The sequence below is a fragment of the Pseudophryne corroboree genome, chromosome 7 (assembly GCF_028390025.1).
Source record: "Pseudophryne corroboree isolate aPseCor3 chromosome 7, aPseCor3.hap2, whole genome shotgun sequence".
NCBI lineage: Eukaryota > Metazoa > Chordata > Amphibia > Anura > Myobatrachidae > Pseudophryne > Pseudophryne corroboree.
The window spans coordinates 492,938,901-492,955,936 of NC_086450.1; the positions used below are offsets into that span (position 1 = coordinate 492,938,901).

General features: G+C 42.5%; 1 protein-coding gene and 1 long non-coding RNA gene across 2 annotated transcripts in view; both read left to right on the forward strand.

Moving 5' to 3' along the window:
* LOC134945719 (perforin-1-like) overlaps positions 1-12,920 on the forward strand; it is a 44,686-nt gene extending 31,766 nt beyond the window's left edge. Inside the window, exons 3-4 of the mRNA XM_063935171.1 lie at positions 8,491-8,863; positions 10,969-12,920. Coding sequence (XP_063791241.1) covers positions 8,491-8,863; positions 10,969-11,769 — 1,174 coding nt within the window. The 3' untranslated portion in view covers positions 11,770-12,920. The remainder of the gene's footprint in view (positions 1-8,490; positions 8,864-10,968) is intronic.
* LOC134945726 (uncharacterized) overlaps positions 1-17,036 on the forward strand; it is an 889,695-nt gene that overhangs the window by 368,705 nt on the left and 503,954 nt on the right. The window lies entirely within an intron of this gene.

Here is a 17,036-nt window from a genome sequence, read left to right on the forward strand (position 1 = left end):
GAAAACTGTATGTCTATCTCATTATACCTTATATAAATTATATGGATGTAAGTATTAATAAAGCCTTTATTGTGTTGAACCTATATGACTAGAAACATACAATTATACTTACCGTAGAAGGGTTCAGCAGGACGTGACTGACCTGGAAAAGAAGAGGAAGGTATTTACTTTATAATTATAACTTATTATACTGCCTTAACCAACACAATATAACTCCCTGCTCACAATAGTCTCGGTCTGAAAGGATAGTAAAGGCTAGGGAGGTTTGGGCTTACCTGAGCGAGCCCAAAATTATAATAGCTCAGGTGGAGGCACATCATAATAATAATACTAACCATCTGGTGTTAGCGGATACTAACACGGATAAAGGGGTGGTTACAACTGGAGGCACTGCTGAGATCCCAGGTTAGCGCCTAGTTTGGAAAGACTAGTGTATAAATAACGTGGATAGAGATATGGATTGCGTTACCACAGATACATGTCCTCTCGTGTGTCAACAGAAAGGGAAAAATCCCCAAAGGTGTTTCGGTATAAAAGGAAGTTTTTTGGAATTTTCTGACAGTGATATAACATCCAAGGTCAGGACACTATATGGAGTGTATGAACCTTGCATAGTGGATAAGTGGAGAGGAGAGCTAGGAGAAGTATGTGCTATACTTATAGAAACGGGAAAGGACCTAGATGCTAGTTTAATTCCCAGTAGAATAGTAGCAGATGAAGACTCAGGAAGGAAATGGAATATTCTTTGGCCAAGTCAACGTCTGAGTGGCAGAGAAACTGAGGATGCTCCCAGTGCTAACAACCCCGAGATGTCATCAACGGATGAAGTGGGTAATTCAAAAAAATCCAAAGATGGAGAGAAAGAAGGGAGTGATTCCACCTTCAAGAATAGTGAAGACCGACTAGGGGGCCAGTTCGAGTCCATAATGGATCGTGTTGTTACTCAGCTTGAGAGGTGGCATTACGAAGGGAGCTATAGGAGATTACGCATTTTCTCTGGAATCCAGCCAATACCTCAGGGTGAGGAAACATATGATTCATGGAAGGAGGCGGCTAAACAACAAACGGAGGAGTGGCAGTGTCCGGACCACATAAAAAAGCAACGAGTGGTTGAGAGTTTACGGGGACCTGCGATGGGTGTAATACAAGCTGCCCGGCGGAGTAACCCGAATGCAACCCTGGAAACATATTTTGAAGCTCTCGACTATGCTTACGGAACTCTTGAGGATGTAGGGGATTTAGTATCAAGGATGCATCACACTTTCCAGGATTCAGGAGAAAAATTAAGCAATTTTTTATACAGATTAGACAGATTGTTGTATAAAATAGTAGATAAAGGAGGAATACAGAAAACAGAGGTGGATGCTAGCAGAATGAAACAGCTATTGAGAGGTGCATTGACTGCAGACCCTGTGGCGCAGAAATTAAGGTGTTCTGAGACTCGTCTAATTCCTCCTAGTTTTAATGATTTAATGAAAGAGATAAAGCAGGAAGAGACTCTGATCGAAATGAGAGAACGAACCGTAAAAAAAGTAAAAGTGGTGGTTCCTACTATAGACTCTAAACATAACTTATTTGAGGAAAAGATGTTAAAACTAATGGAAGAACAAAATAAAAAAATTGATCGATTCTTTACTACTCAAAGTGTTAATGTCTCCCAACGAGGCATAGGACGAGGATATAGGAACACCAGAGGATGTTTCAAGTGTGGACGATATGGCCACAGGGCGATTGAATGCTATCAGAATAGGAGTAGTAATAATGATGATAATATCAGGGATGATAATAACCCAGCAGGAACTGATCAGGGAAACGAGAGGGGGAGGTCAGTGGTCATCCCCTCACTGGCCCCCTAGAAATTGGTAGATGTGCTATGGGGAGCTCATGGTGGAACAGAGACATCCCAGAGGGTCTTTTGGGACCCGCTCCCATGAGAGTAGCTAAAATAAATGGAAAAAAATGTAAAGTTCTTTTAGACAGTGGTTCACAAGTGTCTATCATTTTTGAGTCATGGTATCGAACAAATATACCTGATGTGAGGATACAGTCATTATCTGGACTGGTAATATGGGGACTCAGTGTAGAGAAGTACCCTTATTTGGGCTATGTCAATGTCACCCTGGAATTTGAGAAAGATGGGACTAATGAGATTAATCAGATCCCATTTGTTGCATTAATATGTCCTGAAATTCCTGAAGACAGAGAAAATCTCCCCATTATTGTAGGAACGAATACCAAATTATACCAAGCCTTGACTGACTGGTGTAGGGAGGAAGATAATAAGGGTAGTAGTAATACATTTGTTATTCAAACTCAGACTCATGAAAAAACAACGGCATGTATAAAATCAGAGAGTGCTGAAAGTGCTAAAGAGAATGTTAAAATGCTAATAAACGTTTCATCTGTTGGTGGAAAGAGATATGACTTGTGTTTTGAGGGAAGCGATATCTCTGGGCCTGAAAAGGATGCTTTAATACGGGAATTATTGAAGAGAGACCAAGCTTTCTCAGCAGAAGAATGGGATTTAGGGAAAGCTAAGGGAGTTGAGCACTACATCAAATTAACCAATGATAACCCTTTCCGTGAGCGGTCACGAAGAATCGCTCCAGCCGACTTTGATGACGTGAGGACACATTTAAAAGGGTTATTAGAAAATCAAGTCATTATCGAATCCAGAAGTCCATATGCCTCACCTATTGTTATCGCTAGAAAAAAAACCGGGAAAATTCGTATGTGTGTGGATTACAGAACTTTGAATCAACGGACGATACCTGACCAATACACTGTACCCAAGATTGATGAGGCTTTAGACTGCCTTCAAGGCAGTATCTGGTTTTCGGTTCTGGATTTGAGAAGTGGTTTCTACCAAATTCCCATGTGCCCTAGCGATAGGGAGAAAACAGCGTTCATCTGTCCTTTAGGGTTTTATGAATTCTTAATGATGCCGCAGGGAATTAGAGGAGCTCCAGCAACCTTTCAACGAATTATGGACAAGGTAGTCGGAGATATGAATTACCGAGAGGTAATAGTATACTTAGATGATATAATACCTGATGTGAGGATACAGTCATTATCTGGACTGGTAATATGGGGACTCAGTGTAGAGAAGTACCCTTATTTGGGCTATGTCAATGTCACCCTGGAATTTGAGAAAGATGGGACTAATGAGATTAATCAGATCCCATCGAATCCAGAAGTCCATATGCCTCACCTATTGTTATCGCTAGAAAAAAAACCGGGAAAATTCGTATGTGTGTGGATTACAGAACTTTGAATCAACGGACGATACCTGACCAATACACTGTACCCAAGATTGATGAGGCTTTAGACTGCCTTCAAGGCAGTATCTGGTTTTCGGTTCTGGATTTGAGAAGTGGTTTCTACCAAATTCCCATGTGCCCTAGCGATAGGGAGAAAACAGCGTTCATCTGTCCTTTAGGGTTTTATGAATTCTTAATGATGCCGCAGGGAATTAGAGGAGCTCCAGCAACCTTTCAACGAACTATGGACAAGGTAGTCGGAGATATGAATTACCGAGAGGTAATAGTATACTTAGATGATATAATAGTCTTTGGCAGCACCTTGGAAGAACACAATGTCCGCTTGCTTAAAGTGATAGACCGGTTAATTGAGGGGGGTTTGAAATTGTCTTTGGACAAATGTCACTTGTGTCAGTCCTCCGTAAAATATCTAGGACACATTGTCAGCCGTGAGGGAGTCGCCACTGATCCAGCTAAAGTAGAAGTAGTAAATAAATGGCCCCGTCCCGCTAAATTGAAAGATCTGCGATCATTCTTAGGGTTTTGCGGGTATTACCGGAAGTTTGTCCCAGGGTATTCAAGAATTGCTAAGCCATTGACTGACCTTACGAAAGGATATCCACCAATTTGGAAAAAGAAAAACCCGTTACAAAAGAAGCCGGAATTAGCCTCTGATGGTTACTTTAGACTAAGCGAGCCATTCGGAGAAAGATGGAGTACTCAATGCGAAAGAGCTTTTGAAGAATTAAAAGAATGTTTGACAAATGCTCCTGTTTTAGCATATGCTAACCCTAAACTACCATATACGCTACATACAGATGCTTCTCAAGAAGGTATAGGGGGGGTACTATATCAACTGCATCAAAACAAATTAAGACCAATAGCTTTTGTAAGTAGGGGGTTATCAAAAAGTGAAAAAAGATATCCGACTCATAAGTTGGAGTTTTTGGCACTGAAATGGTGCATAGTTGAGAAGTTTCATGATTATTTGTATGGCTCCTATTGTGAAGTCCATACAGATAACAACCCCCTTACTTATATTCAGACTACCGCAAGGTTAGATGCCACTGGGCACCGTTGGCTGTCTGCTCTAACATTATATGATTTCAAGGTCAAATATCGACCAGGTAGTACCAACACTGATGCTGACTCCTTGTCAAGGATACCTAATCAACCAACTGATATTGAAGAAGAATGGATAGAAGTGCCGGCCAGAGAAATAAAAGGGATGTGTCACAATGTAAACAGTACAGTGAATGGTATGGACGCGCTGGAATTACTCAGCAGCCTGGGAGCTACTGGACAGGCTATACCTTTATCTTACTGCTGGATCAGTAAAATTGAACTTGAAGGATTATCCAAAGTCCGTCCTAACCAATTTCAAAAAGATCAAGAGCATGACCCCTGTATAGGATATATAATATCTAAGATGAATGGGAATGTAACTGTATCCAAACCCCCGGAATGGGCTAGAGATATTCAAATGCTGGAAAGACAAATGAAGAATCTGCTATTCAATAAAGGGATTCTATACCGGAATCGAAGACATATAAATGGAAGAAGGAAACTCCAACTTGTACTCCCACAGAAGTATCAACCCCAAGTGTTGAAGGCCTTACATGATGACCATGGACATCTAGGAATTGATAAAACCACGGGGTTGATAACTGACAGGTTTTACTGGCCTAATATGAAAGTGAAGATAGAGGAATATTGCAAGACTTGTGGAAATTGCATAGTAAGAAAATCTTTACCTATGAAAACCGCCCCATTAGTCACAATCCAAAGTAATGGCCCCTTGGATCTCGTATGTATAGATTACTTGTCTTTAGAAGTTGAACCTGGAAAAAAGTGTAATATACTCATTGTGACTGACCACTTTACTCGCTATGCACAAGCTTACGTGACACCTAACCAGAAAGCTTCGACAGTGGCCAATACCCTATGGGACAGGTTCTTCATTCATTATGGGTTACCCAATAGGCTACATTCTGACCAGGGGCGGGATTTTGAAAGTAGGCTTATTAAAGAATTGTGTGCCACTTGTGGAATCGAAAAATCTAGGACAACCCCGTATCATCCGCAAGGGGATCCTCAACCAGAGAGGTTCAACCGCACATTATTAAATATGTTGGGAACCCTTAATCCTTTAGACAAAGTTAAATGGAAAAGACATATCAATAGAGTAGTACACGCCTATAATTGTACAAGAAATGAAGCTACTGGAATGTCCCCTTATTTCCTCATGTTTGGAAGAGAGGCTAAGTTGCCTATTGACGTGTGTTTGGGAGTATATCCTGATGGACAAATTGTCCCCTCCCACTCCAAATATGTAGAAAAACTGAGGGAAGACCTAAAATTAGCATATGAATTAGCCAATGAATCAGCCAAAAAGCTGGGAAAGAAAAACAAAGTGTATTACGATAGGAAAGTACGAGACCAAGTTTTAGCTCCCGGAGATAGGGTACTGTTGAGGCATGTTGGGATGCCGAAAAAGTTCAAGATAGCCAATCGTTGGAAGGAGGAACCATATGTGGTGGTAGAGAAATTCCATGACTTACCTGTGTATAAAATTAAACCAGAAAATGGAGGAAACCCTATACTTACTTATCATCGTCAACACCTACTCCCGATTGGACGGGAAGTCAGGCTAAGAATGTATGATAGAAAGGAAGACGACCATTCTAATAAGAGCAAACAGGGGGTGATAAACCCACAAATGCCAATCGAAAAAGACTGGGAAAGTTCGGAAGAAGAGGATTGTGAAAACTTGGGATACTATTATAAGAGTGGGGATATTGATTTTGTGAATCCTAAAAAAGGGCCCTACCAATCCCTAGATAAAAATAATCCTATTTCGGAGTATGATGTAAATTATACAAATGGGAATGAGCGTGAAATCGTAAGTGATAAGGATTCTCAGTATATTGTAGATAACATTAATGATACCACTAATTTAGGAGAAGATTCCGAGGGCTCAGAGAGTATTTCTTCGGTAATGAATGGAGTAAGTGGTATAGGAAATATTCCTCCTGAAATGAATGAGGGAGGAAATAAGCTATTTGAAATAAAAGAGAGGCCAAGACGGATCTGCCAACCACCCTCTATACTTACATATGATGAATTAGGGGTACCAAGGGTAGTTCCAAGGGAGGTATACTCTTTAAACTCTAACCTAATATATAGTTGGCCGTATTTTGGAGATACTTATATATAGTGTATAAAGGAAGGGGATTAAGCATTTATTTGTAGATGGTGATTTTATTGCATAGCTGAATGTTAATCACCAGGGGGAGAGTGTAACCCACATATATGGACTGGACTGAATATATGTATATGCATAAAGATCAATAGTAATAATATTGTAAATATATATAGGCACTATTTGAAATGCCTGTGAATATATGTATGTATTATATCAGAATATATGGACACTAGTATAGAAGGATCTAGAAATATGCTCACGAGGGGCCTAACTGCCATACCTGGGCTCACGGGAGGAGCATGAGCAGTCCAGGAGGAGGTTGGAAAAAACTGCCAGGGCTGAGCGAGGGCAGAGGCTGTTCGGTTGGAGCTATGGTCGGATGCCTGAGGAGAGGAGAGCGTGATTGAGGAGAGGACGGAGTGGAGGCAGAGCCGAAAAGCAGCGCTGTCAGCGGCGGCATAGACATATCAGTGTAAGCTGCCAGTATTAAGGAAAGAGAGGAGGAGCGAGACAGCGAGACGAGACTCCAGGGAGGAGCTATACCGTTGGGCAGCCAAGGTCTCCATGTGACGGATGAGCGGCCGAGGTCGTCTGGAGAGGGGAGCTGGGACGTAGCAGCCTCCTGAGAAGGGAGATATCATACCGCTGCCTCCGCTGTACTTGTGAGTACTATATACGCACAGACAACCATATAATCAAAATACAGACTAACATCAGTATAGTCAGAGAGCGTGGATAGTGTATAACACTACAAACACTACCCAAAGCGCTCGCGACAGCCGGAGGGTATCTGTGCGTCAAGCATCATTTACACAGCACGCGCCTAGGAGTGACAGCAGTAGGATGATAACTGCACAGCCCAGTTGAAAGATAGTAAAGCAGTATCTTTTACAATAGATACTATATGTACTTTTGGCCACTAAGTATTTCTGCTCAGTAAGAGGCTGGGGGAGTAAGTTGTCAGCAGTTGAACTGTATAGCAGCCCTCTGACATTTCTCTACTGCATCTGATCCAACAACTAATATAACCCCAGCTGTAGTTATTATATTGAAATGGAGCAAGAGAAAATATATTAATAGAAAGAGCAAGAGTGGATACAGGATACGACCTATTGACTTAGAGTAATGGTAACAAATAGTAACAGTTACCATATAACTATATGTTTCCTGATTTAGGAATAAAAGGAATTGCTTATGCTGATTTAAATCCTAAGGGAATACAGTGAACATTGAATCTACAAGATATATATATACGTACTATATTCTCGGACACATCTGGAATTAATTTGACTCGCTTTAGTATTGACATAACTAAGGGCCCCAACGTATATACACTGCAGTTAGAAGAGTTGCTTGAGTTACTGGTAACTTATTCTTAAAATACCCGGGTATTCAGGTATTAGCCTCTATTACACAAGAGTTACATTTTTTGGTCTATTGATAATTTACTTTTTTTGTATTGCATGCAGATGTTTTTGTATATGGAATAGCGAAAACTGTATGTCTATCTCATTATACCTTATATAAATTATATGGATGTAAGTATTAATAAAGCCTTTATTGTGTTGAACCTATATGACTAGAAACATACAATTATACTTACCGTAGAAGGGTTCAGCAGGACGTGACTGACCTGGAAAAGAAGAGGAAGGTATTTACTTTATAATTATAACTTATTATACTGCCTTAACCAACACAATATAACTCCCTGCTCACAATAGTCTCGGTCTGAAAGGATAGTAAAGGCTAGGGAGGTTTGGGCTTACCTGAGCGAGCCCAAAATTATAATAGCTCAGGTGGAGGCACATCATAATAATAATACTAACCATCTGGTGTTAGCGGATACTAACACGGATAAAGGGGTGGTTACATGTTTATTATACTATTCCATGAAAAAACATTTTTTAATACAATACATAACGTCTTATGCCAGGCTCACACTGCGGCATTCATCTTGTTCTTCAGGCTTTTCTATAGAAAACAAAGTTTTGTCTGAGATCTTATTTTATGCTTTCTTACATGTAGTTTTGGTCTATCTAAGGAGCCTGCGCTGACAAAAAGCTTCACAGATATTCTACAACAACTTCCAGCCTCCTATAATGCTGGAACCAAAGGAAAGTACATCGGTCTGATAAGCCACTACGGCACTCACTACATCACACATGCGGAGGTGGGGGGCCGAGCGCAGGAAGTCACCGCAGTGAGGACGTGTGAGGTGGTTATGGATGGCATGACAATGGACGAGGTGAAGGATTGCCTGAGTGTGGAGGCTGGGCTTAGTACAAGCGTTCCATATTCACCATCAATAAATACTACAGTTAGTCATTGCTCCCGAAAAGCAAGAAAAGCCAACCGAGGTACCAACTATCATCAGATGTTCAACGAACGAGAATGGGAGGTGAGTCTACTAGATTATATTCCTCAAACACTTGCCAGTTACTGTAAATTGAACAAAATGGATTAAACATTGTGCTTGAGGATTATTGTGGAAATCAAGGGGTCAGACAGAGGAAAATCACAAGCACATTAGTGTCCAAGGCAGACAGGAAAGAGGGAAAACATAATTTGTTGTAAGAAATATATGGATATTGGAGCAGAGGGCTACCATGATGACATAGGGCGTTATTCAGGTTTGTTAGCAAACCATAAGAGCAAGCAAATGGGCAAAAAGAATACTGCACTGCAGGGGGGGGCAGATGTAACATGTGCAGAGAGAGATTAGATTTGGGTGGGGTGTGTTCAAACTGAAATCTAAATTGCAGTTTAGAAATAAAGCGGAGGTCTGGGTTGTTAGAGGTATTCTTTTGGATGCCTCTTCCCCTAATTGGATCCCTCCGCAAGACGTCAGTTTCTTTTTGTGCATGCGTTATCTCAGTTCATGCAAGTACACTAACCGCTGCCGAGTCAAACTTGGCAATGGTAACTTTCATTACTCAGTAGCGGATCTTGCTACGGGTATGCATGATTTTTGCCCGGAGGGTGACACCGCCGTGGCAAGATCTGCTACTGGTGCCACCGGGTGCTGTGTAGATGCGATGCTGCTGTGGGGTGCACGATGAAGTCATCTCGCACCGCACTGCTTTGTGGGAGCGGCACATAGACGATAGAGGTCATAATTAACCTATAGTGTCTATGCAGTGCTATGGGAGAGATGTCATGACGTCTCTCCCATAGATCCAAGGAGCGGCGCTGGCGGCCGGAGACGGAGGGCAGCAGCGGTCGGGAAGCAGGAGTGGGGAATGTGAGTATTATTTTTTTTTTTGTAAGCGTCACAACTAGGGGACACAACTCTACAGGGGGCATAGTATTATGGGAAATACTACTGGGGGCACAACTTTACAGGGGGCACATTACTGGGGGTACAACTCTACAGGGGGCAATACTACTGTGGGCACAGCTACAGGGAGCACAACTACTGAGGGCACAGCTACAGGGAGCATAACTGACCACGCCCCTTCTCCATGAAACCACAAACCTATTTTTTCGCCTTGGGCACCACAAGGTCTAGATCCAGCCCTGTCACTACTGAAGGTAAAGAAGCAGTGTTACAGATTGCAGAGACAGCTGTTTTTCAGATCAGCTGTCCCCGCACTGCAGCAATATTGAATTACTCCAATGTGTTTGTGTTCACCCCTGATTTTGCAGTGAGTTGGATGCTAAGTTAGTACTGCTGAAGAGCAGTGCTTAACGAATAGACACATAAGTGAATTAACAAAACTAGTGAGAGAATTGAGGTCTCCATCCCAAATAATGCATAAATCATTAATATTCCTAACACTGAGGACAGGTTTGCCCCAATATGCTCACTTCATGTGTGCTTCCCTTTTAAGAGTCCCATATAGAGATTAGTAAAAACTTGGGGAGACCTGGAGCCCATGGCAGGCCCAAATATTTGAAAATAAAATTGTGCATGAAAAACAAAATAATTGCTCCAAATTGTTAATGATATTGATGATAACACAAAATCATGTGAGGTCTTTGATATTCTATTATCTTTGTCAAGAAATGTTACATTGTCTTAATGCCTTCATGTGGCATATTTGAATGCTGTGATTTCACATCACACACATATATATATATATATATATATATGATGACTCTTTCCATGGTGCCATTAACCTAATATAAGATCTGAAAGACCACCCTTGTCTACTGGCCTTATGATTATAGACATATCCATTCTTAGATTTGTCAATGCTTTATATCTTCCATATTCAGTAGTATAAATTATCCCTTAAACTAAGTATCTTTTTATGCCGTCTAACATTCCTCAATGGTGGATTTTAAGAACCTTTCAATATATGGTCCCTTGAATTGTAAAATTTTTAAAATTGTTTATTGTCATTGAACTCAAACATACAGTATAGCTTAGAATTAACCAGTTTCTGCAGAAACCATCCGTCATTACTGTTGCTAAAGTCTCATGATTCTCAGCATTACTGTAGGGTTTTACAAGCAATCAATAAATGCAAAAAAAAACTTTCTTTCTTTCCTCCTTTCCAGGTAATTGGAGGAAACGTGAAATTTGACCTTTTTTCTAGTGAAATAGGTCGTTCTGAGTTTGACAAGTGGCTGGAGGGCCTGAAGACTACACCTGGTCTGGTGACCTACTCTCTGGATCCTATCTATAACTTAGTGAGGTTTAAGGGCCCACAAAAAGACAACCTCAGGCGCGCTATAAATGATTACATAAAGGAAAATGCCCTTATCATTAATTGTTCCTGCCCTGGCCGCACATATGCCAGTCGTGGAGGCCATTGTTACTGCGCATGTCAAGCTACCAAACATATCAACTCAGACTGCTGCCCAACAAATAGAGGAGCAGCCAAGCTTCTTGTGAGTGTCGAGAAGGCCAGGGACCTGTGGGGTGACTACGGGTCAGACACAGATGCTTATGTGAAAGTTACATTTGATTCCACCGTATTAATAACCCAAACCATCTGGAATAATGACGATCCACAATGGAATGCAAATTATGAAATGAATATTGTAGATCTGGCAGCCAACAAAAAAATAACAATAGAGGTTTGGGATGAGGACAACAAGCACAATGATGATCTTCTTGGGAAGTGTGAGGAAACTGTGAAACTAGGATACGAGTCACTCATCTGCCACCTGGATCATGGAAGGCTCACCTACTCTCTTAGTGTCAGATGCTTAGATCACCTTGGAGGTGACCTCTGCCGAGATTATAGACCTGATCCAGGGATGAATAACCCACTGGTTGTAGAGCCACTGAAAACCAGAGTTGTATTTAGAGATGGTATTAATATAATCATTATAAATGATGAAATTCCTAACTGATCAAAGGAGGAACTGATATATATATATATATATTCATTAGGGATAAAGTCTCTGCGCCTTCAGTGCTGTGATGCTGAATATTGTTTCAGTGTAAATCTTTACGGCTTATATGCGTACCAGATATAAGATGTGAATGTGCCCGTAATGCTGTCTTTGTATGGATTCCTTTTCTCGTCCTTCGCTCCTTGGGGGTCATTCCGAGTTGTCCGCTCGTTATTTTTTTTCGCTATGGAGCGATTAGTCGCAAACTGGCAATGTGCAATGTACGCAGCGCGCCTGCGCCAAGTAAATTAGCACAAAAGTTTGGTATTTTACTCACGGCCTAACAAAGTTTTTTCATCGTTCTGCTGATTGTAGTGTGATTGACAGGAAGTGGGTGTTTCTGGGCGAAACTGCCCGTTTTATGGGAGTGTGCGGGAAAACGCTGGCGTGCCAGGGAAAAACGCGGGAGTGTCTGGAGAAACGGGGAGTGGCTGGGCGAACGCTGGGCGTGTGTGTGACGTCAAACTAGGAACGAAACTGACTGAACTGATCGCAGTGTCGGAGTAAGTCTACTCCTTTGATAAAGTCACGGGTCACGTGACAAAACGCGTTAGGCCACGCCTCCTCCAGCACACCTTGCCAAGGTAACCGTTCTTGGAAGTAACTGCGGGTTTGTTCTCCCCGCTAGTCGCCTCATACTCTCCACAGAGATTTCTGAATAGCCGCGGACTTGGGTCTCTCCCTCCAGCCGTTCACATCATCATACGGCTCTCCGCCAGTGAACTCACGGTTCCCTCTCCATTGCGGCAGTCGCATCAGTGGGCACTGCAGGACACCTCGCCGAGGACGCTCGGCTCTGGAACCAGCCCACAAAAGGAGAGGTATTATACTGTGTTCAACACCGAGTTTACCCGCAATCTGAATATTTGGGACATTCATCCATATGGTTATTCACTGTACCTCCAGCCTCCAGCTCTGCGGCCATTACCACTCACAACTTTAAACATCAGCTGGACTTTAATTTCAGTGGACTTTTCTATCTAGAGAACTGACACAGCTGGTGTCTATTGAATTTGATACATTGAGTCAAGGTGTGCTTTCATTTTTATTGGTGTATTGTCACATTTTAGCTATTATTATTTTTAGTTATTAAATCTATCATATTTATACATCGGCTCTCTAATTCCTTTCAATATCTTTTTCCCTGCTAATTTGCGCAGCTGATTCTTTTGTTTTTATTGTCTTCAATCAAACACCCACATAGTGTTTTTCAGCTGCGCATTTATCAGGGGAATTTGATTTATTCAGTCCGTGAGGCGCTGTTAAAGCAGTTTATTGTTGTTTTCGGAGTAAGTCTGGAGCTACTCAGAAACTGCTAAGAAATTTCTATTCACAATTCTGCTAATCTTTCGTTTGCAGTTCTGCTAAGTTAAGATACACTCCCAGATGGCGGCAGCCTAGCGTGTGCAATGCTGCTAAAAGCAGATAGCGAGCGAACAACTCTTAATGACCCCCCTTATACGGATGCTCTCATCAAAGATTGGTGTGATCACGTGGACAGAGAAAAAGGTTTGTATCAACAAAAGGGCTCTGCTTATCATAAAGTGACCAGTGATATTTGCAAAAAAGGTGCAATGAAAAAAGTGCTTTGTGCATTTTGTTTAAAAGCCACTATAAAAACCTGTGACTCTATGGGGTATATTTACTAACATTCGTAATTTTCCGAAAGAGGTCAAAGTTCAATCACGAATGACATCGAAAGTGTAAAATTGCAACTTTTTGAATTTATTACGACTAATTTACTAAGCTGCCGTATTTTGCATTTTCGGGTTTTCCGATGTCGATGTCATTCGTTTTTTTTTTGCAGTGTTTTACGTGAGTGAATTGTAAAACACTGCCGACTTTAATACAATGAATCTCGGCTGGATCTGAGAGATCCGTGCTGGGCTTCATTGTGCACCTTGTAAAAAAAAAAAAATAGTTTAAATGTAAAAAAAAAAATTGCGTGGGGTCCCCTCTCCTAAGCATAACCAGCCTCGGGCTCTTTGAGCCGATCCTGGTTGCAGAAATATGGGAAAAAAATGGACAGGGGTTCCCCCATATTTAAGCAACCAGCATCGGGCTCTGCGCCTGGTCCTGGTTCCAAAAATACGGGGGACAAAAAGCGTAGGGGTCCCCCGTATTTTTGAAACCAGCACCGGGCTCCACTAGCTGGACAGATAATGCCACAGCCGGGGGTCACTTTTATACAGTGCCCTGCGGCCGTGGCATCAAATATCCAACTAGTCACCCCTGGCCGGGGTACCCTGAGGGAGTGAGAACCCCTTCAATCAAGGGGTCCCCCCCCCAGGCCACCCAAGGGCCAGGGGTGAAGCCCGAGGCTGTCCCCCCCATCCAATGGGCTGCGGATTGGGGGCTGATAGTCTTTGTTTGAAGTTTTGAATATTGTTTTTAGTAGCAGTACTACAAGGCCCAGCAAGCCTCCCCCGCAAGATGGTACTTGGAGAACCACAAGTACCAGCCTGCGGCCCGCTGGTACCTGTAGTACTACTACTAAAAAAATACCCCAATAAAGACATTACACACACACCGTGAACGTATAACTTTAATACATACATACATACATACCAACATACATACATACTTACCTTATGTTCACACTAGGGTCGGTCCTCTTCTCCAGTAGAATCCATGGGGTACCTGTTGATAAAATTATACTCACAAAATCCAGTGTAGATCGGTCCTCTTCTGCAAGCAATCCATTTGTAATCCACGTACCTGAGAATTTTTTTTTTTTTATCTGTTTCCTGCCGTCTGCATCGTGAGAGATACGAAAGATACCTTTACGTGCACGCGAGACAGGACAACAATGTAAGTGACATTCCAAAAGTCCAGCTTACTCTAAATTACCAGACACCTGCCACCCGCCGACTGAAAGATACCTTTATATGAAATCGAGAAAGAACTATAAAGTGAGTGTCTTTCTGATAGCGGGGAAACAGCTGAACGGTGTTCTGGATGAGGAGGTTCTCACTTCAAGTTTTCCGTTTTAAAGTTTTAATACTTTATAATAGCGCTAGTTTGTAACCATTTTTTGTTGTATATATAGTCGCAAACAGATGTTCAAATGTCGCACATCAAATTGAGCAGTGTAACTTTGCAGAGTAGTTTTGTCTCTCCCAGTTGTTTTATTTGTGTGAATAAGATGCATATTTTAAACGAGAAAGGTGATCTACGCAACTGAATAGCACGGGACCTAGTGTGTCGGGAGGGTGTATTACGGGTGACTGAAGTAACACTAGGAAAGGACACGTCTATATATCAATCTAAAAGAACAATCTGTTAAACGTCAGGGCCAATATTTACTAAGAATTCGAGTTTGTCCGTTTTGTGTTTTTTTTTCTAAGTCCCAATCCGGGAATTCACTAAGCACCAATCTCGGCAGTGTTTGGACTATTCGTAATGGTTTGATTTGAAAAGTTCCGAAATACGAATGAATAGACCATCGGTCAAATGCGGCTGTTATTTCATACAATACGGGTATTCACTATTCATTCGTATTTGGGTGTTAGTCTCTGAGTGTACAAGTGCGGGTCTATTTTTTTTGCGATTCGTTAAAAAAAAGCAGCAAAAAAATAGACCTGCTTTTTCCAGTCGAGTTTGGATAACCATGGCCCTCATTCCGAGTTGATCGGTCGCAAGGCGATTTTAGCAGAGTTACACACGCTAAGCCTACGCCTACTGGGAGTGAATCTTAGCTTCTTAAAAGTGCGACCGAAGTAATCGCAATATTGCGATCACAAACCTCGTAGTAGTTTTAGAGTAGCTCCACACTTACTCTGACTGTGCGATCAGTTCAGTGCTTGTCGTTCCTGGTTGACGTCACAAACACACCCAGCATTCGCCCAGGCACTCCCACCGTTTCTCCGGCCACTCCTGCGTTTTTTCCGGAAACGGTAGCGTTTTCATCCACACGCCCCTAAAACGCCGTGTTTCCGCCCAGTAACACCCATTTCCTGTCAATCACACTACGATCGCCGGAGCGAAGAAAAAGCCGTGAGTAAAAATACTATCTTCATTGTAAAATAACTTGGCGCAGTCGCAGTGCGAACATTGCGCATGCGTACTAAGCGGATTTTCATTGCGATGCGATGAAAAAGAACGAGCGAACGACTCGGAATGAGGGCCCATGCATGGATCAGTGAGATCTGTGCATGGTTATCTATGGGAAAGGGTCTGTTTAGTGTAAAAACGGGGGGAAAAATTGCGTGGGGTCTCCCCTCCTAAGCATAACCAGCCTCGGGCTCTTTGAGCCGGTCCTGGTTGAAAAAATATGGGGGGGGGGGAAATTACAGGGGTTCCCCCATATTTAATCAACCAGCACCGGGCTCTGCGCATGGTCCTGGTTCCAAAAATACGGGGGACAAAAAGCGTAGGGGTCCCCCATATTTTTGAGACCAGCACAGAGCTCCACTAGCCAGGTACATAATGCTACAGCCGGGGGACACTTTTATACTGGTCCCTGCGGCCCTGGCATTACATACCCAACTAGTCACCCCTGGCCGGGGTACCCTGGAGGAGTGGGAACCCCTTAAATCAAGGGGTCCCCCCTCCAGCCACCCAAGGGCCAGGGGTGAAGCCCGAGGCTGTCCCCCCCCATCCAAGGGCGGTGGATGGGGGGCTGATAGCCTTTTGAAAAAATGTGAACATTGTTTATAGTAGCAGTACTACAAGTCCCAGCAAGCCTCCCCCGCAACCTGGTACCTGGTACCACACATGCGGTGAAAAATAAGGCCCGCTGGTACCTGTAGTACTACTACTAAAAAAAATACCCCCCAAAAAACAGGACACACACACCGTAAAAGTAAAAGTTTATTACATACATGCACACCTCCATACATACATACATACATACTTACCTATGTTCCCATGAGGCTCAGTCCTCTTCTCCATGTAGAATCCTTGGGGTACCTGTGAAAAAAATTATACTCACATAATCCAGTGTAGAATCAGACCTTTGTATAATCCACGCACTTGCCAAAATAATAAAAATGGAAACCCGACCACGCACTGAAAGGGGTCCCATGTTTACACATGGGACCCCTTTCCCCGACTGCCAGGACCCCCCCTGACTCCTGTCAAAGAGGGTCCCTTCAGCCAATCAGGGAGCGCCACGTCGTGCCACTCTCCTGATTGGCTGTTTGCTCCTGTAGTGTCTGTCAGGCTGCACACGGCTGAGATACAATGTAGCGCCTATGCGCTCCATTGTAGCCAATGGTGGGAAC